The 27,715-nt window shown below is 39.3% G+C and overlaps 1 protein-coding gene across 3 annotated transcripts; it reads right to left on the reverse strand.

The window, feature by feature from the left end:
* gosr1 (golgi SNAP receptor complex member 1) lies at positions 1–27,171 on the reverse strand. Of its 3 annotated transcripts, none has more exons than XM_067594626.1 (9): positions 27,054–27,171; positions 26,448–26,559; positions 23,901–23,988; positions 23,137–23,244; positions 22,776–22,867; positions 16,884–16,958; positions 4,455–4,484; positions 847–929; positions 1–681 (listed from the first exon to the last, which is right to left on the reverse strand). In XM_067594626.1, the coding sequence occupies exons 1-9, from the start codon at positions 27,085–27,087 to the stop codon at positions 557–559; spliced, it is 747 nt and encodes a 248-aa protein (XP_067450727.1). In that variant the 5' UTR covers positions 27,088–27,171; the 3' UTR covers positions 1–556. The 3 variants fall into 3 exon arrangements, with proteins under 3 accessions (XP_067450727.1, XP_067450728.1, XP_067450729.1); XM_067594627.1 differs by lacking the exon at positions 27,054–27,171 and adding an exon at positions 26,063–26,227 and having other exon boundaries at positions 26,448–26,557; XM_067594628.1 differs by lacking the exon at positions 27,054–27,171 and adding an exon at positions 26,063–26,202 and having other exon boundaries at positions 26,448–26,538.
* Positions 27,172–27,715: the final 544 nt, after the last annotated feature.

Below are 27,715 nucleotides of genomic sequence, written 5' to 3' on the forward strand. Positions count from 1 at the left end.
TAGAGTTCAAGTCATATACTGTATTTTGAAAAATAAAATGCTTTAAGTAATGATTATCTAGTTTGACACACTTCTTTTGCACATACTGATATGAATAATTTATTAATTCACATTTTACAGCCCACAATGACCTAGCCATCCCACTCCATCAATTAAAAAAGGACCATTCAACTAAAAATCCTTCCACCTGTGAAAAAGAATAATGCATCACGTGTTCTCTCAGTCTCGTCACACTTTCCTCGGCACAGTTTCTCTCCAAGTGAGTTATCAATATAATCTTTTTAAAATCTAGTCTCATATGTACTTTTGGTCTCCATTTCCTTGTTGGCAGCAGAGCATCCAACCACCAGGCTTCCATCTGTCCCATCGCTAAATACAAGTTAAGAGGCTCTTGTTGGCTGAGTTTGTCCCTGCTGTAGAATTGGACCAACTGAACGTCCCCTTCTGCTCACGAGCCTCCAGGGTCCTCCAATCACTGAGCTCGGTTTCCTGGGGTTCCCACGCTACACAGAGCAGATCGATCCTGCCCCTTTAAAGACTTCAACAGGCCTGGTTTTCAGTGAAAAGCGTAGAGCAGGAGGAGAATGGTACAGACGCCGATCACTGTGCCGAGGATGAGAGAGTCTCGTCTCTTCCGCAGGTTGATTCGCTGGATGAGATTGTTGATGGTTGGGAAACGGTCTTGGAGAGCAGAGAGTTAAAGAAGATCACAAAGTTTGGGATTTTCAACCAGATTAGAAATTAAATAAGAAATAAAAGCTACTTGTTTGTGTCCTGTGATGAGTTTTAACAATGGTGGATATCTATTCAACACACAAGCATCCACACACGCAGTATAAAGGATACTGGCCAGCGTGTTGACCCTGCTCTGTATGGATTTCAGCATGCCCCTTTGGGAGGTCATGTTCTCCTTGGTCGCCATGGCAATGCTGAAAAGACAGAGAGAGAAATGAATTGATAAGTGACAATACTCCATGTTGTTGTACTCATTAGCACGGTAAAGTGCTTTTGACTGTTGGTGAGTCAACATATGATTAGAAATTCAATTCCACCGGGGAATATTTTGGAGAAAAGAGCATCTGCTGTAAAAGAACAAGTGGTGATGTCTTTTAAAGCTACAGCAGAACCTCTCACAGTATATCCTTGAAGAAATATATTTTAAAGAATGACTTAAAAGTAGACATTTTTTGCTATGGTGGTCCTACATTTCTTTCTCCTTTACTGCAAAGAATAAAGCTAGACTGAAATCCAGACTGTTTCAGTCTAGATTTTGTTATGTTTATGAAAGACAGAATTTTGGTATGCCTCAACATATGAGTGACACAAGAAAAGGTAGTTTCTAAACATACTTATTAGACAGAAAGATTAGACCAAAAAGAAAAAGTGCAAGGTATCTGCTGATATTTGCATTAGCAACTTAGTCATGTATTAGTATTAGTAGTCATCCCAAGCAAACGTCAAAAAGTCAACTTAAATACAGAAGATACTCCAACAGATATTTAGTAGAGCTGCAACAAGCAGTTAGTTGAGTAGTTAGTTGTTTGATCGCTTAGTCAAAAGGAAATTTATTGCCAGCTATTTTGATAATCGATTAATCATTTTGAGTCATTTTTTAAGAAAAGTAATGTCCAAATTCTCTGATGCTAGCTTCTGAAATGTGAATATTTTCTGGTTTCTTAAGTCTTCTGTGACAGTAAACTGAATATCTTTGGGTTGTGGACTGTTGGTCGGGACAAAACGAGACATTTGAGGAGCTTTAGGGATCAGCAATCAAAATTTTTCACGACATTTTGTGAGACATTCATAGACAAAACAACTAATTGATTAATCAAGAAAATAATCAACAGATTACTCAATAATGAAAGTAGTCATCAGTTTCAGCCCTAATATTTAGCCTTTTAATATAAGAGGTTACAAGTTACATGTGCACCTGTCACCTGTTTGATGAGTATCTAATAAACTGCTGTTTTTTCCCCTTCGTGCACACTTCACATAATAAGATGCAGACTGCAAAACATATTTTCATATTTTTCGTGCAATGCTATCAGCAATAGGAATTAAAAAAGGTAGGATTAAAAGACTTTGTGTCAGTCAAGGAAAGGAATCATTCCAGGGTGAAACCATTAAGTCATCCTATCATGTTCTTCAGCTTTGTGTGGGTGCCTCCAGCACGTGTGCGAGCCGCCTGGGCTTGTAGAAGGAAGGTATAGAATTGCTGTAATATTGTACGTCTCTTGCTCTCAAACTTGGGTCTCAGCAATTTTCAGATGAGGAAAGTGCAGCTGCTGGGCAGTTCAGGGAAAGTTTTCAGCCTCTACGTTTGCCTTCTGTGGCATCTGTTACACACAATAATCGATACTACTGAGCCCACTTTTGAGCCTCTCACTTCAACTGTGGGATCAGAGCATTTGAGTGGTAGGAAATCAGCTCCCACAGCCTCTCTTGGAAACTGCTTATTATGCAGGACGGAACTTTAAGATTTCCACAAATATTTTCAGGTTGCTTTTTTTCCCCCATGTGCCTCATCACTATCTGTAGCAAGTACTGATCTGCTAATGCAAACAAAAAATGGGATCACCTCATTTCTTACTCTTCAGTATTTTGACATCATACCTTTAATACCTGAAATAATTTCCTATCGCCAAGAACTAAACAAGAAGATGCATCAAGGCAACTGAAAAGATACAAATACAGACTTATGTATTTAAACTGAATACTCTCTACAAACAGTTGGCACGCAATGTTTTCTTCAGAGCAAGTATTGCATAAGTCTTGAACACTCAGGTGACAAGCAGTAAGCCCCGCCCAGAGGGGACAAACTCCCATCCCAGTGTGGCGCAGCCTCATAGGAGGCTGATCAAAACAAAGTAGATGAAATCACCGCTGTTGTTTACTCTTTTGGTTGGAGATAATCATGAGCTGCAGGGCCAAGAACAGTAACAACAGCCAACTGGTTACAGAGTGTGTTTGTATGCAGCTTTTGGGTGAGTTAAGCTGCAAGACAGAATGTTGAGAGACATGCGGTTTTTAAATGTGAGGTGTGAGTGTTTGTGTGTGAGGTCATGGCATCTCCCTGTGGGGTGGAGGTTGCTGAGGGGACAGTCCGCAGTCTTGGCCTGGAGCAGTGTGTTGGGGATCGTGTTCTCCTCAGTCAGGAAGAAACACTTTGCTGACTCCAGCAACTTCGACCAGCCTTTCTCTTAATGTTTACCAGCTCATGAAAATCAGAGCTGGAGGATAAAGATTCCTTTCACACTTAATATGTGATCAGTCACAGATTGCTGTTTAAATTAAATTATCTGGGGGAGTAGTAATTTGTTAAAAAAAAAAAAAGAAACATATGGTAATATGTATGGAAGCACACCTCAGTATGTGTAGTAGTAATTTTATAAATATCACCGTAGAGAAATGTGACTTTGACAGTTATGACAGTATTTTGACAATTAATTAATTGTTTCAGTCATTTTTCAAGCAAAATTGACAAACATTCTTTGGTTTCGGTTTACTTAAATGTGAAGATTTGCTGTTTTTCTTTATCATATACGATAGTAATACAAAAATTGTTGGATTTTGGACTGTTTGTCAGAACAATCAGAATTTGAAGGCATCACCTCGGACCCTGATAAATTATAAACACTATTTCTTTATATTTTTGACATTTTATAGACTAAATGGTTAATTGAGAATATAATCTGCAGATTAATTGATAATGAAAATAATCATTAATTTCAGCCCTAATAGGATAAAGAAATACATTGGTGAAGTCTGGTTCAAAAAATGTGGGCAGAAATAACACAAGGGTAGGAAAAAATAAGCAATTCAAGAAAACAAAGGGTGGTGACAGAATCCACCAATCAGACCACTGTTGAAGCTAGTCCCAGAGGAACCATAGTTTACGAGACACAACATACAGTACTTGTAATATGTGCAGGCCTGAGAGGAGAGAAAGGAGAAGGGATGGACTGTTGGGAAATGGATGATACATATGGATTAGTAAGGTAATGGGTCGTTTTGGGTATTCAGGGTTGCAGAAGTAAATGACAATGTTAGGTGACCTCCAAGCATGTATGTGGATGAAACTTTCCCAGTTGATTCTTAAGTATGAACAATGAGCAACTGTGCTGAAAATGTTCAGGGTCACTGATTAAAAAAAAAAAGAAAAGGTACAATTTTTTGCAGTTCTAGTATATTGGGGCAGCAAAATCATTTTTTGGTGAGTTGTCATTTTTGGGACAAAGTAGGATTTTTTAAATTCTCATTTTTCTTCAGCTCAGTCTGGGCACAATGGGACCCATCAGGCATGACATAGTCAGACCAGGATTGGGCCCATTTTCACACATACTGAGGGTTTGGACTGAGTTCAGGAGGTAAATCAAACAATGGAGAAAAAAGAGGGCTGTCACAAGCAAATCTATATCTCTTCATGAGTGCAAGACAATAACAAGGGGTCTTACCTTATTGTGTCATCCATCAGTCGGTCAGAACTATAGACAGTGAGAGGGAGAGGGGGAGGGAGTGAGAAAGAGAAACACTGGTGAGTTATTGACATGAGGCAGTGTAGCAAAAACATGAAATGGTAATGAGTAAATTGCTCAGGGGAAGTTATCAGTTTCAGATTGACATTGATCAATACTATGCGAACTAGCTCATGATTTTGATCACATCACTTAGTGACACTGAGCTGAGCAAAGAACTGGATTTAATTTGATGCTGTTTGGTCCTAGATTTCCCTTCTCTCCATATCAATTTTATATCTTATCAAGAACTACATAGTGATTTACCAGCCAGTCCAGCAGAACATAATTTGAATCTTCCCACTAACAGTGTGCTCATGTCTGATACCTGGTCCTATGGTGTTCATGTGTCAATTAACACAAAAAACAGTATTTTATGTTTTTTAGATGTTGTCTAAAATGCCATTTTAGAAACATAATTTTAGTTTCACCAGCCTCCTTTTAGATTTTTTTTTTTTAATTAGTCATCTAAATCAATCAGAATTGATGCCATTTCTCACACAAAACACTCAAATACACATACAGTACTCCCCTAATCAGAAGTAAATTTAGTACTTGGACAAATGGTTTGGAAAGTTTCAATACTGATTCAAATTTCTAACAAATAATTGCAAGCTATTTTTAATTTCTGTTAAACTTCTGCATGGCAGAGCAGAAGAAGAAGTAATTTGTATAGTTTATCCTCTTGTTAAGGATGATTCCCACACGTACAGGGATTCTGGACTAAGTAGACCCAGAGGGAATTTCACCTCAGATATCCTGAAGCCCAAGCTTCTGCACAGAGACTTCAAAGAGGGAGTGTCAAATGGTTGCTTTTGTCCTACAGAGAATATGGTAAGGTACATATACACACACAAACACATGCACGCACGCACACACAAATACAAACACAAACCTTTTATGTTGTAACGCCAGTTTCGTGTCTCGGGTTGCTCATAAATAACAATGCTCTCAGCGGTTTATTCCCTAATTGGAATCAATTTGGATAATGTTCCAGAGAACTAAAGTAAACCAAACAAATAAAACTGCACGGATTGTATTTCATAGTTCATCATACAACATCCATTCAAGAGCTACACATCTTCATTGTCATGCTTAATGTGTGGTTCTTTTGTATCCAACCAAAGTCACAGGCCTCTCCCAGATTTCTACCCTCACCTTATCCACACCATTACCCCAACCTTTACCTAAACCTTACCTCTAAACATTAACTTGATTGTCTCAAGGCTAATGCATAGATATTTTTAATATTTTTCCTAAACCTAATCTTGTGGTTTGGTGGTCAGTCAGAGTGCTTGCAGAGTAATCATAATCCATAATTTCATGTCAGCTTTTGTTGTGTAAAATTCTGGAGTGGCATCTAATTTCAAAGTGGAGTTATTTTAGTACTACCCCTTGTAGCTCACTTCATGGACAACTTGGTGGCTGAATCAAACCAACGACAACTTTCAAACGATGGGTAATGTTAAGGGAGTGAATATGGACAAAGCCAAGCTCTTGGCATATGTACCACCTTAGCAGGTGCTCACACCAAAGACAGCATTGGTGTGGGTGTGTTGCTTTGGGTACCAGTAATCAGCCTTTATCTACCAAGAGTGTGTGCTTGCATGAATTTGACTGGCCAATGCAGCACCTTGCCGGACAACGTTGAGCTGCAGAATGGCAGAATGACAGTTCCAAACATTTAATGTTACCTGCTCCACATCTATGAGACGCTATCGTGATCCACTTGTTTTTCATTTTGGCCTGGAGAGTGTGCCATGCCTTTTATAATCACATCATTAAATGTGAAAGAAGTAAACACGAGTATTTTCATTTTCATTAATTTGATGATGTGGTAAACTTACACAGACAGATGAATGAGTAGGAAGGTCTCCTTATGTTTAATGGACTGGCCCTCCTGTGCCCTTGAAGTATGTTTTAAATGAGATGAAAACATACCGTGAGGCTCTGCTTATCTTCATGCATAGTTGGCAAGTATGTGTGCTGAGCTAACAGTTTTTTTTTTTCATCTAACAGATGCTGGGCAGCCCTCAAAGGAGTTTTAAAGATCCAAAAATGATGATAAACTGCAAAATTCAAAAAGCAGACAGGTGAAAAACAGCTAAAGCTTTGATTCAGGTAGACCAAAATGATGGTATAACAAATATACCACCAGATAATACAACCAAGAGGTTCTGACTAAATTTGATTGTGGACCAAACAACTGACCTTATCCAGGTCACTTATGTGGTCAAGTATTGACCAACTGATTTCTAACAGGACAAACCAGTTTCTGGGTTATATATTGATGTAATCGCGTTAACATTTGTCCTGCTGGTGACCTGTAATGTCAGGTTCCTTCTCACTGCTGGTGGACCACATGGGACTGATCTCAACCTGTGAACATAGATGAGTTTAATTGCTGTAATCCTAATCTTTACCTAATCTCAACCTTTTTTGTTTAGTTTAGATGGATTTACACTTATATGATTGCCCCATACATATTTATTAGTTATGTGATTTCTTCTTGCAGTTGAATTTCATTTTGGTCTACATTTATCATACTAAATGAAGGGTTATGGGGAAAGGTAGGAATGATTACCATGGACAAGGAACGCTAACAGATATCAGTGGAATCATTAGAGTGTTGCCCATGAAGCTGGATGCTGCAAAAGGGACTTTCCACAGGAGGTCTGCTTGGGGAGGGATGACCCACAGGTCCCCAAAGACCTGTAACAGACTTGGTAGTGTGGATTCTTATACACAGGCTGCGGATGGGCATGGCTAGCCAAATTGTAATGTACAGTCACAGTGCTCTGACGTTCTTCTGTTCTTGGTTCATAGCTCCCAACACAAGCACCACACTGCAATTTGGGAGTAGATTGTAAATCATTTCTGTTGTCTATGTCACACTGAAATAAAATAATTTACAGGGATAAAATCATTCGATGAAATCGGATGGTAACTGGCACAAAATTCGGAATGAAGGCTGGTGGGCAAACTTGCACAAATGGATTATGGGAGCAGGTGGGTGAAGCAGAGAAAGTATCATTAGTTGTGATGCAAAAGGAGGGGTGAGGAGGACAATACAGCCAGAGAGAAACAATTATGCTTATTAGATTATTAGGCTCATACAATCTAACAGTGCCCTAACAAAGGCTGCGTGTCTGAAACAGACAAAAAGACACCTTAAGTAGTTGTGTTTAGGGCAAAGGTCAAACAGCCATGTGACAGTGGTCTTAAATGATGGAAGAAAAATCATCATGGAGGACAGACAAACGACTGACAGAAAACGTAAATCTTTAACTGTCTTTCTTCCAACAGTGCCTAACTTATAAGTCATGGACTGAAGAATAAATGACAGAATGGCTGCAAGCTGAGGTGAGGCTTGATTCATGGAGTTTCTATTTGCACAGATGAGATGGGGCAAAAGATTTATGAATTGTTCCCTCCATCATCAGAGCTTCAGCTGTAGTGGAGAGATTGATTGTGCCATCATGTTCATGTATATGTGGCCCTCTGTGTTTCATCTTTGAGTGGGTTCCTTCCATTTCCCCTGGTCAGTGGTGTTTTGCTGCAGTCATTAAATCGCTCATTAGCTCCAAGCTAATTGCCTTTCCCAGTGTGATGAATCAACCCTCCTTGCCCACATGCTTTCTTGTTCTCTTGCTATTCACACACACAAACATAGAAATGGACAAATGTGCCAACTCTTCACATGCATCATATGTCCATTTTCTGTTTGCATTCAGAAATACTACAACCTGTGGTAAAAGATGATGTCTGCAAAAGCAGTGTGATGCAGGTATTACACAAAGCCAAAATGTCTACAAAGATGAATAGTACTTATTTGTTTTTGATGACTCATCAGTTAGTTGACTAGTACTTTACCGCAACCTTCTGAAGGTAGCGCCCTGTCAGGTTGGCTTTTAGAGCAATATGAGGCAACATATACAGTCAATCAGGCAGCTAAACTGAAACATTCATTACTTTGTCTGCAAACATTGGCAGCAGTTGCAGTACACAAACTGCATCAGCAAAAATGAAAGGTGATCACAAATCTTAGATCAGATTCAAAGCAGATTCAGAATCATCTGCTACCTATTCAACACACTTTCCACACTGTAATATTCACAGAACAGATTTTTATGGCAACACTGCCATTCGCTCACTTTAATGTCGAATTAGGCTAATATACATAAAACCTAGCTTAACAAACAAGACCTCAACAAAACAGAAGCAAATGGTGGTATATTACAAAGAGGTCCTGGAACTGTGTTTAACACTGGGAATCAGTAATAAATAAATTGGGAAGACAATGTGAAAAAATGGGATTTTTTTCCCCCCAATTCAGGCATGTAACATTTTGAAAGAGGACAGACACCATTGTGCTAACAATCAAACTCTGCATTTTTGAAAGAAGGCCACATTAAAATGGTTTTATCACCGGCCACTTTAATCTCAATCACAAGCATCACAATTGTGTGCCGGTGTTAGCAAACAACAAATGGCAGCTATGAACGGGCAATCAAAAACCATGAAGCAACAGGGAAAGCAAATATAAAAACTTACATAAAGTTGTTCTTGATGTCATGTTAAAATCTAGACAAGAATCTAGAAAGCTTTGTGACATGAGTAACAAGGGCTTCTAACGACTATGTTGCCCCATTTTGTTGACAGTTTAGCTGGAAGGACTGGTCCCAACAACCCGGCAACTGGACAGCAGAGGTGTTGTGGTGATGTAGAACATTTTGCTGCTCAGAGATCAACACTGTTCAATTGGGAGGTGCTTGGGCAAATAAAACCTAAAGCACCCTGAGCGTACTCAGCACATTACAGTAAGCAGAAAAACAACAACTCAAATCCACTAGAATCAATTAGAAAAAGGCATCTTCTCTCACAACAGCAGTAATAGCAATGAATGGACACAATCTTAATCTTGATAATGTATTGAAAGGAAGATGTGCTTTGATAGATCATAATGGCCTGTTAAGCATTAGCTAGAGAGTGAATAAGGGTAATGCACTCAACAAAAGCTGTGCCATGTAAGTGCTGCTGTTTTTGACAACAGACTGATCTTGACAACCAGCTAGGAGCAAATCACAGAAATAAAATTAGCCCAAATCTTCCAGACACTAGAACATGCTTATTGGGTAAAACCCTGACTGAACCTATAACACTTGTGAACTGACTGGGTCCCATATGCTTTGGTGAAAACTGAATAGAACAGTCTTTACCCTGAATCCTCAAAGCTCTCCTTTACTGATTACATTAGCATGTCAGGAAACTGGCAGCTCAGACCAAACATCTTAAGATGGGCAGCAGGCCAGGCAGACTAAAAGCAGGGATCTCAAACTGGGGAAAGAGAAAAAGAAAAGTAAGAAAGTGAAAGACATAGGATGATGAAGCACCTACAGTGATGGGATCACAGTGATCACTTTATGAATGTGCAGCGCCAACAGGAAAAAGAAGAACATCTGGGGGAACAATACTAACATAACTGAACTTCCTGGACAGTTCTGATATAGGTATTCAACATCAACAGACAGCAAAATACTCATGCAAATATGAGTCAATGTAAGGTGTAAATTAGCATTGTCTCACACTGACACCACTGATGTGCTAAAAAAAAGCAAGGCAAAGAGTCTACAGCCATGCTAGCAGTTCTATGAGACTGTACAGTACTTTGGCACAGCTGTGCTTTAGCTAAATGCTAATGTCAACATGCTAACATGCTCACAATGACAAGGTTAACATGGTGATGCTAAGCAGGTATCATGTTTACCATGATCACCATCTTAATTTAGTGTGTTACTGTAGCATATTAACATTTGTAATAAGTATTTGTTATAAACCAAAATATTGGACAAATTAAAATTTTGACTCGATGGTGCTAAATGAAAATTAAGGGATCAGCAAGTCATTTCATTTTACAAATTTATCCTGAGGTTGACATGAATGTCTGTATCAAATCTGATAGCAATGCATCCAGTAGTTATGGGAACATTTCTGTCAAAACATCATGGTGGTCTAATGCAAAAAGTCAGGGAAACATCAAAGTCAGTAGGATCCATCCTCTGGGGACTATGAATAACTGTACAGAATACCACGACTATCCATTTAACAGGGATATTTCAGATATTTCAGTCTGGACCAAAGTGGTGGACTGACAAACCAACTGACAACACCATCCCTAGAGCCACACTGCTTGCATGGCTAAAAACCCTCTTTTTGACAGGAAGTCCTTATCAGTGTGACCACTACCATTAGAGCTGTTTTAACATGAACTTTTAATGGATCTGCCCCTCCTACCCTCTGGTATATTCATGAACACTGGCAAAAAGAGATGGAAAAACATATATACAAGGAAGGAGAGACAAGAGTTAGGGAGAACTAACGGATAGATCAACAGCACTTACTGTAAAGTACATCTAATAATTAAACAAACTTGCTAAAGTATTAAGTATTACTCTTATGGGAGCGCCCTGGTACCCAAATGCTTACTGGCAGATGCCACATCCCCTCAGATAAATCTTTGGCTGCAGAGATTCTATGGAAATCTTTAGGCTAGGGGACATGAGTCAGCCTGTTTGTCAGACTGTATGTCAGGTTGGGAGGGGGGGTGAGCAAAAGGTGTTCATGAATGCTGCTGTTTGGAGTGAAAGATGTATTCAATGACTCTGTATTTCTATCGTCGAAAGCACACATTACAGGCGGTGAAAATGAAAACAGACGGAGTAACTTCAGCCTTTAATCTGTTGGTCTGGTGAACCACTAGTTTGCCCAACTCAAAGGTCTTCTCCTCTATGTAATCTTCCTCCAAAATATGTCAACTACAAACCCTGGACCCTCTAACTTTCATGGTCTTTACCGTTGTATCTGTGGAACTCAGCCAGTCCAACCAACCCTGTGACATTAGAGGTTATAGCACCGCAAGACGGTGGCGCCATTCTCACGAAAGGTATAACGTAGTTTCTCTTTTCTTTTATTTATTTTATATATTTGTCATGTTTGTTATATAATAATTGATTAGAGTGGAAATCATTTTAGTAAACCACATTAACTTCATTGACTGTTTCATATCCATTTTAGGGAGCAGGCAGGTCTGACTGATGTAGAACCACATAAAGTTTATCTCTACCAGCAAAACTAGAGGGGGCTTTCTTAAAAAATGAATCTGTCTTGTTATCTTCTGTTGGGAATGACTACAGGCTGGCAGCCACTCCACCCATCGCAATCATTTGTAGATTAACTTGGGGAGATTTAGGTTTTTTTTTGTTTGGAAAGTGATTAATCTTGGCTGATCAGTTTGGCAATGCCGGTACTATCACTTGCCAATATATCTCAAACACAAAGTCACTATATAAAGTGTCATACACCATTTACGCAAATATGTACTGATCATACATTACATTATCTCCCCTAAAACTATTATAGGGACAGAACATTTTAATCCTCATGTAGGCTCACTTACCTGATATAAAAAGCCAAGGACACAAAAAGGGCACAAGCTGAGCTGCTAAATGACAACTCCACGACCAGCTCTCCATAACGTGGTGTGAATATCAAATTAAAAAACATCTCAAAAATCTCTGGGTCGAAGCTGATCAAGTAATTTCACATACGAGACACCTCATTATTCATAATACATGTGTTTAAAACTACCTTTTGCAAAGAGAGCATTACAGACTGTGTCAAGAATCATGAAAATGTAGAAGCATTTCAACTCGAATTTCTCATCTTTATAGAGTGCACATGCTCTGCCTTAAGTGAGACTTCAGACCATTGGTCTGGCTACTAACACATTTTAGCTCTTTTCTCTTGAAGCCCTCTTTCCTGTTTTATGGCTCTAATAGGATCAATCAAGCGTAACTCGATCCTCATCTTCAATCTCCTCTTTCCCCTCCCATGTTTGTCAATGGTCTGGGGAAACCCTATAATATGGGTTGTGGTTTAATAAGATTATTTCATTATCGGTCTTCTGATAAGTTGGGCTGGATTGGCATGAGAGTCTGACTGCTGGGAATGCAGGTGGCTGCAGCAAGCTAGAGGAGGTTCAGCACATTGTGTCCTCAGCTGCTCCTGTTTTCATTTCACATTTTTAAGAATATTTTCTCATCAGAATTCATTTAGGCTCTTTGGTGCCCAGTTTAAATCTCAAGAATTCACAAAAAACACATTATCTGGAAAACATTCTTCCTTTCCCCACTCAAGCCAAGTGTACACAAGTAACTGTGTGACAGATCTTAACAGGGCCGCACCCTTTCGGTGACAGAATAGGAGGAATGACTGTCTCTGTGCTTCAGCACATGAATCCATTAAAGTGCTCACTTGGGTCTTTTGTGGTATTGTCACAGTGACTATTACAATGCAACCTAACCCTTGTGGAGCAAAAGTGACAGAATGCTACTGCAAGAGAAATGTTGAGGTGGTAGCATTCTGCAGCTAAATCACTTTCTTTATACGCCTTCTTCCTTGGGAGTCATGTCTTATGTCCATGGTAAACCATCAAGGATACTTGAACTGAACTGTTGTCTGGTGAATCCAAGTTAAAACTGCACCAACACAATAATAGACTTATGGTGCTTGGCATTGTTAAATTGTTAAACCAACATTTAGGTGAAATTAATCCAGAAATTTAACATCTTTGAGATGAACTAAAACATACATAGTATCTACCCACCAGCCATGAACGACTTCATGAAGCACGGATATTTGCATGGTCAGATATAACATCAGACCCTACAGTTTCCTTGTTGTGAGACTGCCACAATGCATGACAAGAGTGGAATAGTCTGTAGTACTCTGTACATGGTACAGGGTTTTTCTGTTAAGCAGAGTTTAAGTCTCCCTGCATTCAGTTGAAAATGTTGATACAATGGGAATCATTTTAGAAAAAAAATATAAGCTGTCAATTTTACAAGCACATGACAAAAGCTTAGAACACTTTGACACACAGGTAAACCCCGAAACTCAAGTAATATTGTCTATAGAAGCCATTTCACATGTGCTTGCAGAGACACAGCTAGGGCTGGGCAATATCTCAAATTAATTATTTGAATTTTTATTTTTGCACAATGTGTAAAATGTCGAGAACTGAGTTATTACAATATGCACATGGTGGTAGCTGCTAAATTAGCTGTTTTGAGTCACAACAGTTCCGCAAACTGTGATGTGATTAGTTGCACTACATGCACACCTGTTGCAGTTAAGGGACTGTCATGACTCCAGGTGCCTTGCTGTCTCCGGCTATCTTGTAGTGAACTGAACTGAACACTGATCTGTGCTCTCAGTTTGTGTTAGTTTATGAGGTATCGGCTCTGGTTATAACAGTTGAAATGCTGGGAATTAATGGAATAGTTTCCAGGTTCTACTTTGTTCAGTTTGTCACCACCTGCCAGCCAGCTAACACTAGCGAGCAACAATCTGCAGATATCAAGCTGATGTTGTGTAAAGAAACAGAAACAACAGTAGATTGATTTGTGAGTGGACTTTTCTGCTCTGCCTGTGTGCTAAAACTGATTATTAAACTGGATGTGCTCTACTTAGTTGAAGCATCTGGTACTGACAGTCAGTAGCTGCATGGATAAGCTATAATGTATGCATAATGATGACAGCCTTGAAGGTGGTGTAGGTCTTTACTATTCTTGCTCAACTGTCTTTAAAAAATATGATATTTCAAGCCTGCATCTTGCAGGCAAACAAAAGTCGATGAATCAACCCCAAGCTTGAAAAAAATTGATATTAGATTTTTTTGGGCCATATTGCCCAGCCCTAGACACAACTAATGGCAAAAGCACATAATCTCCCATAAAAATACACCCATACATGCACAAACTGTAAATGCACATAGCCTATTAGGAAAGTGGTATTTACTGTACTAACGATCCACTCCTTGTCAAGCTACTTTATGTTACTCATCTTGTTTTTTGGTACAAATTTTGATGATTTGCTTGCTGGGCTACCCTGCTGTATCTGCTGAGCCCATCAAATTACCTGAAGAAGAATTCTGCACATGTTGACACTTAGATAGTCATCTAAAGCCCACCCACTGTACAGTACATGATCTCCACCTTTTGATTTTATAAACTGAGACATTACAATGAGTTATTTCATGTTAGAGCAGGTGAAGCCACTTTTGAAGTGAATGGAGAGATCTTTTATGGGGAGTAATTGAGTCATTGTTCCTTTGAGAAGCTGAAACAGGAAGCAAACATTCAGCCACAGAGAGAATCAATCAGATCCTCAAGCCTGGGCAATGTTAAAAGCTGTTCGGTGGTTCATTTGTGTTTGGTTCGAGTGTCCTGCTGACATCTAATTTTACTTTCCACAAAGGTCGCCTCTCACACCTCTCTCACACAGGTACACACATGCAGATTTCACAAAGTTTACCACCTCACGCTGTTCTGTAGTGCTTTAGAGTCGGCCAAATGATAGTAGGACACTAATGAGGATGCTGGCAGTTCACAGTTTGACCTACTGTGTCAAAAAATATTGAGTATGACTAACTTTTTGCTGCTCTAAGGTGGAAAGTTCTGTACCAGAGTGGAAAATGTGATTTATAAAACGGCTTAATTAGTAGTCACAAACTAAATCTGTCCCCAATGATATTTTCTTCAAAAAGTATCAACTGGAAAACGAATTGTTTTTGCTTCAACTAGCCAGAAAAGCACTCAAATACAAAAAAACTCTAGATTAATGAATGCAACATAAGGAAAAAGTGGCTTTCCATCTGTTCAGAGAGTAAAAGCATGAAGAGATAAAGTGCCAAGAGGTGTCAGAGTTTAAGGGGGACCTATTATGCTCATTTCCAGCTCTATATTTTTATTCTGAAACTGCACTAGAGTAGCTTTGCATGATTTACAGTTGAAAAACTCCTTATTTATCTTATACTGGTCCTTTATACTTCCCTTGCAAAGCAGCTGGATTCGCAAGATCACAACATCATGAGATCACGCAAGAATCCATCCTGTCATGCTTCAAGTTATGCGCTTATGTCTGTCCCAACGGTAGTTCACACTAATCAGTGTCCTATGAAGATTCTCGCGTGATCTCACAAATCCAGCCACCTCACAAGGTAAGAAGGTGATAAACAGATGGTTCATCCAATCACCTGTTAAGTATTTTTTGAAAGTGCCTGTCCTTTTCCAAACAGTTTCCAAGGACGACTTCACAGATGGTTCTGTTTAACAAACCATCTGGCATGTCAGGTTACCTTTATGCAGCCCCTCAGCTCAACCTCTGTCTGAAAAAGGCGGTTTTAGCTCCTGTCTCTTTAAGGCCACCCTCCCAATGAGCCCACTCTATTCTGATTGGCCAACTTCAGGAAGCCTAGCGAGGGGCAGTACATATCAGAGTTGTGTTAAGTTACTGCTGATGAAAACCCATCATTTCCTGCTTTTGCTGCTTCATATTAAATTACTAAATAATGAAAGACTTTTGTCATGAAGAATTTATAGGGAATGAAAAGTATTCACCACCAAATTAGTGGACCTTCACTAGCGGCGCTATTCTTCAATAAAACAGGTTGAGACAGCAAGAGAAATTATCTGGAGATATTTGGAGCTCTTTTTCAGCAGATCAGTTAGAAATAATGCAGGGAGGAGTAGTACAAGCACAAACAGCCACAGTGAGATGTTTGATGAAGAGCTGCAGAAGACTAGCACACCTCCAACAGATAAACAACTTATTTTACTTTGCCCTGCTGTGTAATGGAAAAACACAGTGTGGCAGATGGGGGCCAATCTAGCAATTTATGCTGGTCTTAACAGTCAACAACAGAGCATTTCACATGTTTAGCTCTTAGTTTAGACATATTGTGTTTGCTACCAGTCCAGTTGCTTGTGAAAATAACAGTGGCTACCCTTGTCTGAAAATTGTGGTTGGAGAAACAAAGATGCGGGGGGTTGCAATTTCAATGAAGCCCCACCTGACATAAGAGGAGGCATCAAATCTGAAAGGCTTGTTAAATCACATAAGTTCAGAGCAAGCCAGCCCACACTAAACTGACTGGGTGGTCTTATTCCACAGTTTGTGTGTTAGCAGGCACATCAGAGACCCAAATATTTACGCACAAGCACTGAAAAAGTGAGTTTTTCATAATATGGCCCCTTTTACAAGCAAGCACCAGCAACATCAGTGATTTCCAGTGTTATTCCAAATGGCTGAGCAGTGCCATCACAATGAATTATCCCAGCTTTGATTTCTAGGAAGCAGTAGCTGCTACTTTGCCAGGAAAGGCTGTACAGCTCTGGGAAAAATGGCTGATAAATTCTACGTGGAACTGCTGGGGTTGACAAAACAACACCAATTGTTTGATATCCTTAAAGGCTTTCTTGATTACGTCAAATTCCTCAAATATGGCAAAGAAAGGTGCTGGGAACTTACTTTCTGAGGTGCTCATGTTCCTTCAGAAACAGCTCTGTTCTTCTGTTGTTGACCCCGGAGCCACTCTTGTATGTCCTAAGAAAGGCACACAGATACACTGATAAAAACATGACACAAATCAAGGAAAATTATGTAACAATATTTGCTGTTTGTGTAATGTGTCGCAATAATCGAAAACACTGAATGGATATTTTCTGTGTTTAGGCAATGACAGTGTCCTTATATGTCACCTAAGACAAGTGGTGTAAAAGATCGTAGTTGATCTGTGATCCATACGGATTGCCCCCCCCCCCCCCCCCACAGTTCCAAGTATGTGAACTGCAGATTAACTGTAAAATTTAATGTCTCATTTAAGACAAAGTAAACAAATTGCCGTAAGTACAAGTCATGGACAGACAGCGCGTCGCTAACAGGGATTTTGAGGAGCAACAACCAAACCAGCATTTAATGGGTCCTAAGTGACATCTACAGGTATGTTTACATGATGTTTAATGTGCTGCAGCTGAGCAGCTAATTAGCTATCTAGCTACTAACTGACGTTAGCGGTGAATGTTTGCTTGGTGGCTCGTTCAACAAGCTGCAGGACAAGACGTGTGTTCATGTTTGTAAGTTATCATCAAGTTTTGATGATGTGGACACAAACTATTTTTTCATTCACTGCCATGTTTAAAAGCGGAAGGTATCAGGCCTCATATTGCACTTTAATTTAACAATTTAGCATTGAATATTTTATATATTTTGTACCCCTAAACATAAAACTAATATTCTCTAGGCCTCATAACCATCCCAGCATGACAACCTGTCTTTGGACATACCAAGCTAACACTCTTGACCCACTCTTTACAATATTAGCTCTAGTCTGCCCTTATCAGCGGGTGTTGAAGGCAGTCATTGAGAAAAAGAGCAATCCAAATCACTGTTCAGCTGAGTGAATTATTTAGTGCAATTTATGGTGACCACCATCGCATTTTCTCTTTTACACTTCCACAGTCAAAAGTGTTTAATACAACAAAACATTACAGACCTGGTAGCATTTTTTTAGATTTCAAATTCACCTTGGTGTGAAAACAGTTTGCTAGTTTATTTTATGAAGTGAGGTCTTTTGAAATCACTTGTCTACCACACATTTGCATATACATCAGATGTAAAGATGTAAACCCCTTGCATGTCCATTCCACCGAGCATGTACTATTCCTTCACCTAATTGGAAAAGTTAGTTAGCTTAGAATGTTGTACTCCCATATGTGATAAAGGGCTAACAGAGTGCCTCTGTCTTGCTTTGTTGCTCATTTTTATTTGTCTGTATATAAATTAGAGCTATAAATCATCCTGGAAAATAAGAAATGACACAGACAGCCATACCAACTCAGGCAACAAAAGCCCCAATCTTTGACTGGCAGAGTTTATGAAATAACATTTTTCTTATGGATAGCATACCTGCACATACGATGCCTGCAGCATAACAGTACAATCGGTTTTTCCATCAGGACGACATGATAATAGGTGTTGCTGTTGAGGTTTGTTGGTTCACACAAACCAAAGAAAACACCTGTCACCTATAGCTATATCTAACTACCTCACTGTGACTGCGTCTTCTTCTACTTGTAATATCCACTGATAACAAAAGCACTGGCATAACTGCTGTGTAGACCTGTTTCTATCAAATGGCAGTTGGCGCCAGTACCACTGCATTCCTTGTATTTCCTACAGTAAAAGCCTTCCTGTGGTTCACCGGTGGAAAGCTTTTAATGTGAAGCAGCAGCAAGAGGAAATATTCAGTTTTCATTAGCAGTAACCTAACACAGTGAATACAGAAGATCAGAAAACAGTGAGAAAGCTAGAACCAACACATAGCAGTGGATCAACATATTACACAAGAGCTTCTACAGGACTCAAAGTTGAATAGCAAGCCTTTTAAACATGGTGCTCTTTCTCTAGTTACCTGCATGATCACATATCTTGAGCCAATCAGTTTACTGCAACATGACTTGAAAGAGAAGAGATGGTCACGCTGCTCCCAAGCAGGGCTATAAAATTTCAGCTTTGTACAGTTGTCCTCTGTTGTGAATGTGTAAACGCTAATGCTCACAGTTCAGAAATTCATAGCACAGCTTCACTTTGTTGTCAACAAGCTGGGAAATGGGCTTTACTTCCACCCTCTCACCCAATCTGTCTCTCATGCCTCTTTACTCCTCCAGCCCACCATCTACCTCCTACTGAAGAATTTAAAAAACCGTAAATAATAAATCTCAAGGACAGGGAAGCAGCGCCATTGAATCATGTAGAGGGTCATTGATTCATCCATATTTAAATGTGAAAATTGACAATTTCAAGTTTGCATCTCTATTTTACGACTGAATTTTTTGTGAATGGGCACCTCAAAAAGATGGCTTCAGAAAAGGTATGTTGGAGTTAATTAATGATCAATTTTGATCACTACCCCTTCTATCCAAATATTGATAGCACCATAAAGCATCAGAAATGAAGCTGTACCATCTGGTAGCAGTCAAAGTTAATGACTATCAGCATCCCTGAACAGCTGACTCCCCCAGTGCTCTCCTTGGTTTCTGGTCATTAAACACAGCCCCACCCTCCTGCTGGGCAAGAACAAGACAAAGAGCGGGGCAGTGAAACATAAGACTATGCACACACACATACTGTACACCATAAACATCCTACTCCACCCAGCTTACTGTAAGCAGTCCAAGAACAAATGTGCCTACTCCATCCTCAGTGCGCCATCCGGAGCCGTTGAATGGAAACACTATATTCAGTGCACACACAGCACACTCCACAGTGGCTGCCTTGAGCCCAAGCTAGCCGCCCCACCAGAAGGGCTGATGCCTTTGTTGGGCTAAGTATTGCCTGTACTGACAGCCAGCTTCATCACTCCAGCAAGGCTTTTTAAAAGGGCAACAATGTAAATCACAGACTAGCTGTCATTTGTGTTGCTGACATTTAGAGTCAAAGCAGGAGAAGAGAGAGCGTTAGGTCTGAGCTCAGCTCTGCTCCATGCTGCTGTTATGAATGACACAGCTGAACACAAGAAGTGTGTGTGTGTGCGTGCATCCATGCATGAGAATATGTTTTGCTGACAGAATCTGCCAGCACACCGCAAGAGATATTGATACAGCATTTGATAAAATGTCATATTGCTCATTTAAGTGCAAGTGTGCACTATTTCTTTTGATCAATATGGATTTTCTGTGTGTGCAGTGTAAACAACCTTAATAGATCATAAAAATCTACAACGGACTCCTTCCTGACCAGGTTTCCTCCATGCCCATGATCTCTACTGCCCTCTACCTGAAAAAAGGCTTAACTGCAACAGAAACGTCCCATGCCAGCATCAACGGCATCTTTTAAAACATGATGCAGGCCGACAACATTTCAGAACGACATGACCTTCACATATTTCACAAAATACAACTTAATCTGCAGTATATTACATTAAAGGTGTGATTATTGTTACTTATCATTATGCTGAAGCTAGGCTGCTATAGCCAAGAAAAAAGACTTGGATTCAGACTTTGGTTTAGAGATAGAAGCATTAAGATAAAAGCACAAAGTCGAAACATTGAGGCCCTGCTTCTGTGATTTGGGGAAAATAGTTCTGTACTCAATTTTTCTTACTCTTGAGGGCAACTCTGAGTAAACACAGATTAAAATGTAATCAATAATTTTCTCTGTATGTCCCTCTGACAAGATCAAATCGAAATATATGTTAGTGATACTAAGTTAGTTAGTCAGCTTTGTTATTTCTCACAAGCCACATTACAGTAAAGGCAGCTCATCAGATCAAGTCTGCTTTCATATTTTCTCAGTACTTTGCCTTGCCCCGCTGGCAAAGGTCAATGAGGGAGGTTAGGAGGAAAGTTTCTTTACAAAAGAAACTGTCACATGTTAAGCATGACTCGACATCTCATTGCACTTGTGCCATAACAGCAGCAGCGGTAATTCCTCTACCTGTAAGCTCAAATGGTTCCCTCATTAGTGGCCCCCGGCACATTAGTCATCGTTAGCCTGAGCACTAGGTCAACAACACGGGCTCATTTCTATGCATTAGATTCATCAGCACTGAGCCTATTAGCAGAGTCAGTGGTACTACTTAGCAATGTGATTTAATGAGAAGATGGAGTGAGCTGCTGCATGTAGTGCTGACCTCATAAGATGTTACTAACTGAATAGATATACTGTTTAAAATCTCATTGCTTATGCGCAGTGACTGTCAATTCTGATTATATAATGGCATGGTGATGCATTGATATATAATCGATTTCTAATAAGTTTAATTATATGTGGTATTACCAATAATTCATTAACGACTAAAAGTTATTGTGCGTTTTTTTTCTTGTTTGTTTCTTATGTTAAGTGTTTCTTATAACTGCGGTGTCAATCATGCATGTTATAATAAAGAGCAGTTCATTCATGTTCACCTTGCATAAATGTATAAAGTTGCTGAGGTAAAAAGTGGTGAAAAAGTCCCCTGCAACTCAGTGTCCTAGAAATGAATACTGATACAATACATTGACAGGAGCCAAAGAAGGAGAAAGCGCAGCGCCTAGAGCCACTTCAGCCACTATGAGTGTGTGCATGTCCCTGTATGTGTATGTGGATTAATCAAGTCAAGAGAGCATTATTTCTAAATTTAGCAACACTGTTTCATAGACTGATTCAATAAAATGGTGACATGAAAAGCTACAGTATGAGCTGTAATCATATATAGTCTGATATTTCAAACTGAAATCACACTGCTGTAAAGCTTTCAGTTTCTGTGTGATGAGCTCCAGCACATTTTCTAATAGGCAATCTCTTGAATTAACTAGCAAGCCATGCACTTGTACGTTTTCTATGGAAAACATGAACACAGTCTGTACAGCGGTTATATATATCTACCCAATCCAGTGCGGGGAAGTTGATTACAAATTTATATCATTAATAAGATTTTACCAGTAAAACAATTGAAGGAATCAATTGACTGAGTCTAATAAAGTAGGTAAAATATTGTGAAAATTACTTTAAAATTCCCTCTCCAGAGGCTTTGCTCTACATTTCATGTTGAATTATGAGAGGTGAAGAAAGTGACTGTGAGACCTATGGAAGGTATATTACTGTATGAAGCAGCCGCAGGATATCTGCATACTAGATGGCTGGAGAGGATCAATAGGAATCCTGCAGTGCTCACCGTACAGTCACTACTGCGTCTTACAGATCAATAAGCTATTACCAAAAAAAAAAAAAAAAAAAAACGACAAGAGTCATGGTCTGAGGGAGCACCCACCATTTCATTTCAATACACTCACTCACAACTGAGCCAATCTGAGGAGAGGACACATTTTCTCAATACAAGGTCAAAGAGTCCATCAATCTTCTTTGGTTTTAATGGCCAACATTTTTCAAGAGCATGCCAAGTGGAAGTCAAAGTTCAACTATCCCTCTAAGGAATAACGTCTACAACATAAAAGCACCGTGAATAATGCTCTGCAGTTTTTATTCCTGCACAGCCACTATGATCAAACACAAGCAATGCATCACATGACAATGTTATTTGTGTTGTATTTGGTATCTTTTGTATAAGACACCACATACTCTTTTTTTCTGCTCTGCAAGGAATCACTGAGTCATCTGTCCGGGCCATCTGTGCTGGCCGGTAATGCCACCTATCAGCTATTTAGGTTACTAATCTGACACTTTCTGACTGTAAAAAAAAACAAAGATGTGTTTCTTTACTGTTTATAGCGAGTGAGAAACACACCTGTCAATACATTTAATGAGTTATCAATAGTTTTGTGCATTGGAATTGAATTCACATCATAAATATTCAAGTACAGAGACCATATTCCCACATTTCTGAGACATGCTGTTATATTACCTGTGTGAACGGTTACTTACTCTATGTCTTTTCTGACAGATCCTAGTAGGTCTTCTCTTTCCCGGATGGCCAAGAAGTTTCCTTTAGTTTTGTGGAATTCATGTGTGTAATCCTGGGTTAAAAAAAAAAAAAAAAAGGGGGGAAATGAAGAGCAAGTGGATAAAGAACAAAGAATAACATCAAGAGAACAAAATGGAAGCATTGAAGCATGTCTGCTTTTAGCAAATTCAGTGAAGAATATTATTATTTTTACCAAACTGGTCTGTTACAAAAAACAAAAACACTTACAGAAACCAAAAATGTAAAGTAAAATAACCAGAGTATAGAAAAGAGATGAGCAAGAGAAATCGAGGAATAAAAGGGATGAATAAGACGGCAAACCTGTAGGATGTCTCTGTGTCTCTGGAGTGTGTGCATAAGTGCAGCATTGAGAGAAGCCGTACCCGGGGCGTTGGTGTACTCTGCCATCTTATCATTTATGGCAGTCAGCTGACAAAGAGGTAGAAAATTAATGGATGCACAGATAGATGAAAAAGACACCGGAGAAAACAGGACATTAGCAGATAAGGTAGACCGACACAGAAACTCAACACAACATGACACGCACACAAAACACAACAACCAGCAACACACACAAAGCAGTCGACTCAGGGATGCACAGATTATATTGCAAAGATATCTTTCAAATAGTCATTTCATAAGGTGCAATACTGTAGAGGGAAAAATGTATTTGCACCCACAGGTGTTCAGAACAACAAAGAACCACAGATGCAATGTAGCTGCTTTTTACTGACTTGTATTTATTGTATTTGTTTTTACATTTATGAGTGATATTTAACAGCTGTATTCACAGGTAGAGTGGTCTCTTCTTGTTTTTTTGAGTTATCTGCTTTCAACTGCTTCTTGCCAAATGTTTAGTTTTTGACATAAATTCAGTCATTAAGCTCATTAGCTCATTGTTTACTATGGCTCAACAGATTGGTTATTATGAGTCACTGAGTCCAGTGTAAACCATGAGAAGAGGAGACTGCAGTCTGTTCTTTCCTTGATGGAAGACAAGAGCCTTGGCATAAATTCAATGCTGTTCTTATAACAGTCTTCTTGCTGGCCTTTCACGGGCCACTGGTCCATGTGAATTTACTTACTTTCCCCAGCAGCTGTTCAATCTCCACTGACATGGTGTCAAACATCCTGTCCTGGGTAGAGTTGTTTAGCAGCGGGGTAGTGTCTGACCTTGAGGAGGAAAAACAAAGAATAAGGAAGAACTAGAGGCTGGTGGCACGACTAAAAGCTGCCACAGAATGTCACATTATTTATTTTCATTTTTCAATTAAAAGTAATGTGTTGCACCCTAATGTGATGCATCAAGTCCACATGTAAATAAATGTTAAATTAGAAAATTCTCACACTTTATTTGGTTTAATACAGTACTGTCCAGAATCTATAGACTGTGTGAAGAAACCAAAGCAGGCATCAAACTGCTCCTTCTATACACAACTTGACTGACTAGCTGCATTCAATTATAAGTGCAACTGATGGGTTTAATTTTATATTGAAGAATCTAAAATTTAAGGATGTGCTTGATCGCCAAGTCTCGTCCATATGGCATGAAAGTGGCTTAATTACTATAACAATCAATGATGTACTAATAGTATTAATATAGTAGCATTCTCTCTTACAAGCGTTCTCCACAGATATCACAGCTAGTGAACAACACCCCTTAAGTTTCTATAGACTCATTGTATTGTTCATAGACATTTCCTTCCTGCTGCCTACACATTCCTGTGTTTGCGAGCCATTGCCCACCATTTGACCACTACAGTCTCCCAGCAGACTAATACATTTGCTCCTTCATGACTCCTGAAATTATTAGATAAATGTTGGGATAATTGACCACATGTGACTGTGATCAGTTTTGACTAGTGACCTTTTTTTATGTTCTAGGTAGAGCAGCAATGAGTCAACTAATCGCCAATTATTGTGATATACAATTAATCGTTTTGAGTAACTTTTTAGCTTCCAGCTTCTCAAATGTGAATATATTCTGGTTTCTCTAGTCCTCTATGACAGTAAGCTGAATATCTTTGGGTTGTGGACTGTTGTTCAGAACAAAACAAGATGTTTGAGGTCATCACCTTGGACTTTGGGAAACAGTGATCAGCATTTTTCACCATTTTCAGACATTTTATTGACCAAACAACTAATCGATTAATCAAGAGAATAACTGGTAGTGGAAAATAATCATTAGTTGTAGCCCTAGCTCTAGGACAAGCTTTCTCTAAGGTTATTCATCTCATATTGGTTCAATGTTAGCTATGCATCCCTAGAGGAACAAGATTGTCTAATTTACAATCTTACTTTACTACACAAATGAGAGGGACTTCCTCTCAAATGACAATTTTAGCCCTCACATCCAAGGGAACTAAACCTATTGATCCCTATCAGGTCAAATGGGTTTCACTACTATAGGATTAAATTTGTGTCAAGAAAAATCTCCCAAAAAACAAACAAAAAAATTAAATTGAAAGTGAAAAATAAACTGAAAGCAAAACTTCCAATAAAACCATATAAGAGTGAAACATTTGGTTATAATATTCTCCATTTTTCTTTCATTGATCAGGATTTCTCTTTTGTCACTTTTTTTTTGCCTAATTTTCAGTTTTGTTGTTGAACTTTTCAGTTTAGGTTCAGAATTTTTTCATTTCAATGGTCTCGAGGTGCAAAAAGTAGTACAACTTACCAGTGACCTGCCCCTCCAAAAGTAATTGGCTAATGGGGGATGCAGCCCTGTAACACTCGCCCACATGAGAGCTTTGTGTCAGAACTGAAAAATTCAGCAGCAAAACTGAAAAAAGTGACCACAAAAGTTTTATTGTAAATTTTGCCTTTTTTGTTTTCATGCATTTTTATTCACTTTTATTTTTTATTTTTTTGATGCTTGGGAGATTTTGCTCAATTACTGTGACAGAAATTTAATCCCACACACTACTAAAACCCATGACCTATATGAGTAGTTGATCAACTCCACCCCTCTCTATCCCTGTCAGATGCAGAGAAACTTGTTGATGCCTTTATGTCCTCAAGACTGGACTACTGCAATGTTTTCTTCACAGGGATCCCTGGCAGGAGCATCCAGAAGCACCAGTACATTCAGAACAGCGCTGCCAGGATCCTGATGAGGATGTGAAAACACAAACCTATAACACCAATTCTGTTTTCATTGCACTGGATCCCTGTCTCTTTCAGGATTGACGACAAAGTCCTGCTACTCTCATACAAATCCATCAACGGACATGTGCCTCCCTACCTGCAGGAACTGATCATACCACAATCCTCCACCCGCACCATGAGATCTGCCAGCAGCCCCTCAGTACTAAGCTCCACACCATGGGGGGTCGAGTCTTCTGCTCTGCTGCACTGCACTTGTAGAACAGCCTTCCTAACCATCTGAGGGCAGCACAGACCCTACACTCTTTAAAAAAAACTTTTATGTTGTAGCCTAAAACCTTTCTATTCAGGAAGGCTTTTTCATCTTATTACTATCATTTTCTTTATGTGGTGTTCTCTATGTTATTAATACTGTAGCACTTTGAGTTTCACTATGAATGAAAAGTGCGGTACAAATTAAATGTATTATCATTTGTTGTTATTGATTACTCTGCAGGTGTGACAAGTGGAAGAATTGATCTTACGTGTCTCCTCGACGTACATCCCTGGAGCTGCTGTAGCTGGTGCACAATTTACTGAACGAGACCAACTTCAGGTCAAGTTCATTCTCCAATTGTCTGGCCTGCTTTCGCAGATCTGAAACACACACACACACACACACACACACACACACACACACACACACACACACACACACAGACAAAACATTTTAACACTTACCAAAGCCTCGTTTTAGCTTATTGTCAAAGACAGAATTATCTTAAATAAGTGGAGTAAAGAGTTCTAGCTATATTTCTCCGTTGCTAAATTAACCGAAATAAAATGTATTAGAAAAAAGCCACTCCTTACCATGTAATTAGTGTAACCGAAACTAGTACAACAGGCTCTCGATGTGAATGTGATAAACGGGTTAGAGTGGCGACACAGATTTAAAAGCTTCATGTTCAACTTAAATGGCGATATGTTAGCTAGCTTGTTAGGAGCCAGTCGTGATAGAGACACGGACTGTGTTTAGACAAACATGCCAACGCTGACTCTGGCAAATGAACTGCTGACAATATTTTGTTACTGAACCGGATGAGGCTGTGAATAGTGTTGACGATACAGTTAAAAAAAAAATTCTCCCGTACCTTCCCAATAGTTGCTGCTTCCTATCCCTGCCATCTTTGTTGTTCTGCGACGTCACCGAGTTCCGGGGGGTGTGACGTGTCAGTAGGAGAACGTCAACGTCCCGGTGCGTCACCAAAAAAAAAGGTGCATGGAGTTTTTATCTCCCTCAGTTCAGCCTCTCAGGTAACACGCTTCCTAAATTGCCGATTTTTTTTTTTCCTAGGATGGTAAAGTCATGACCGACCCTACTCTGACTCTGATTGGCTAGTACTCATTGCCTTCGTTGGTTGGATTGGTTAGGTTTAGGCATGAGGAGTGAGATTGGTTAGAGTTAGGGTCAGACTATCAAGGTAAGCCAATCAGAGGCAGAGTAGGGCGGGTCATTACTTCGCTATCCTAGGAAAAATATATCGCCCCCGGGTGGGTAGGTACCAGTACCAGCCAGCACCAAAACATCTTTTTTCAGTTTTTTTCTGTTCTGTCTTTTCTGTCCTTAAAAAGGGGCTGTTTATTAGCTGCTATTCTATAAGCTGTTTATTGTCCTTATGGTTTATATGCCTTGATGTTTGTAAATGAATCGTTTTCCATAAAAAAAAATAAAAATAAAGTAAAATTAAAAAAAAAAAACAACAGCGTGCACCGATAATATAAACAGCACCACCTAGAGGCCATTTGCGGCTGC

The sequence above is a fragment of the Thunnus thynnus genome, chromosome 7, assembly GCF_963924715.1.
Source record: "Thunnus thynnus chromosome 7, fThuThy2.1, whole genome shotgun sequence".
Taxonomy (NCBI): domain Eukaryota; kingdom Metazoa; phylum Chordata; class Actinopteri; order Scombriformes; family Scombridae; genus Thunnus; species Thunnus thynnus.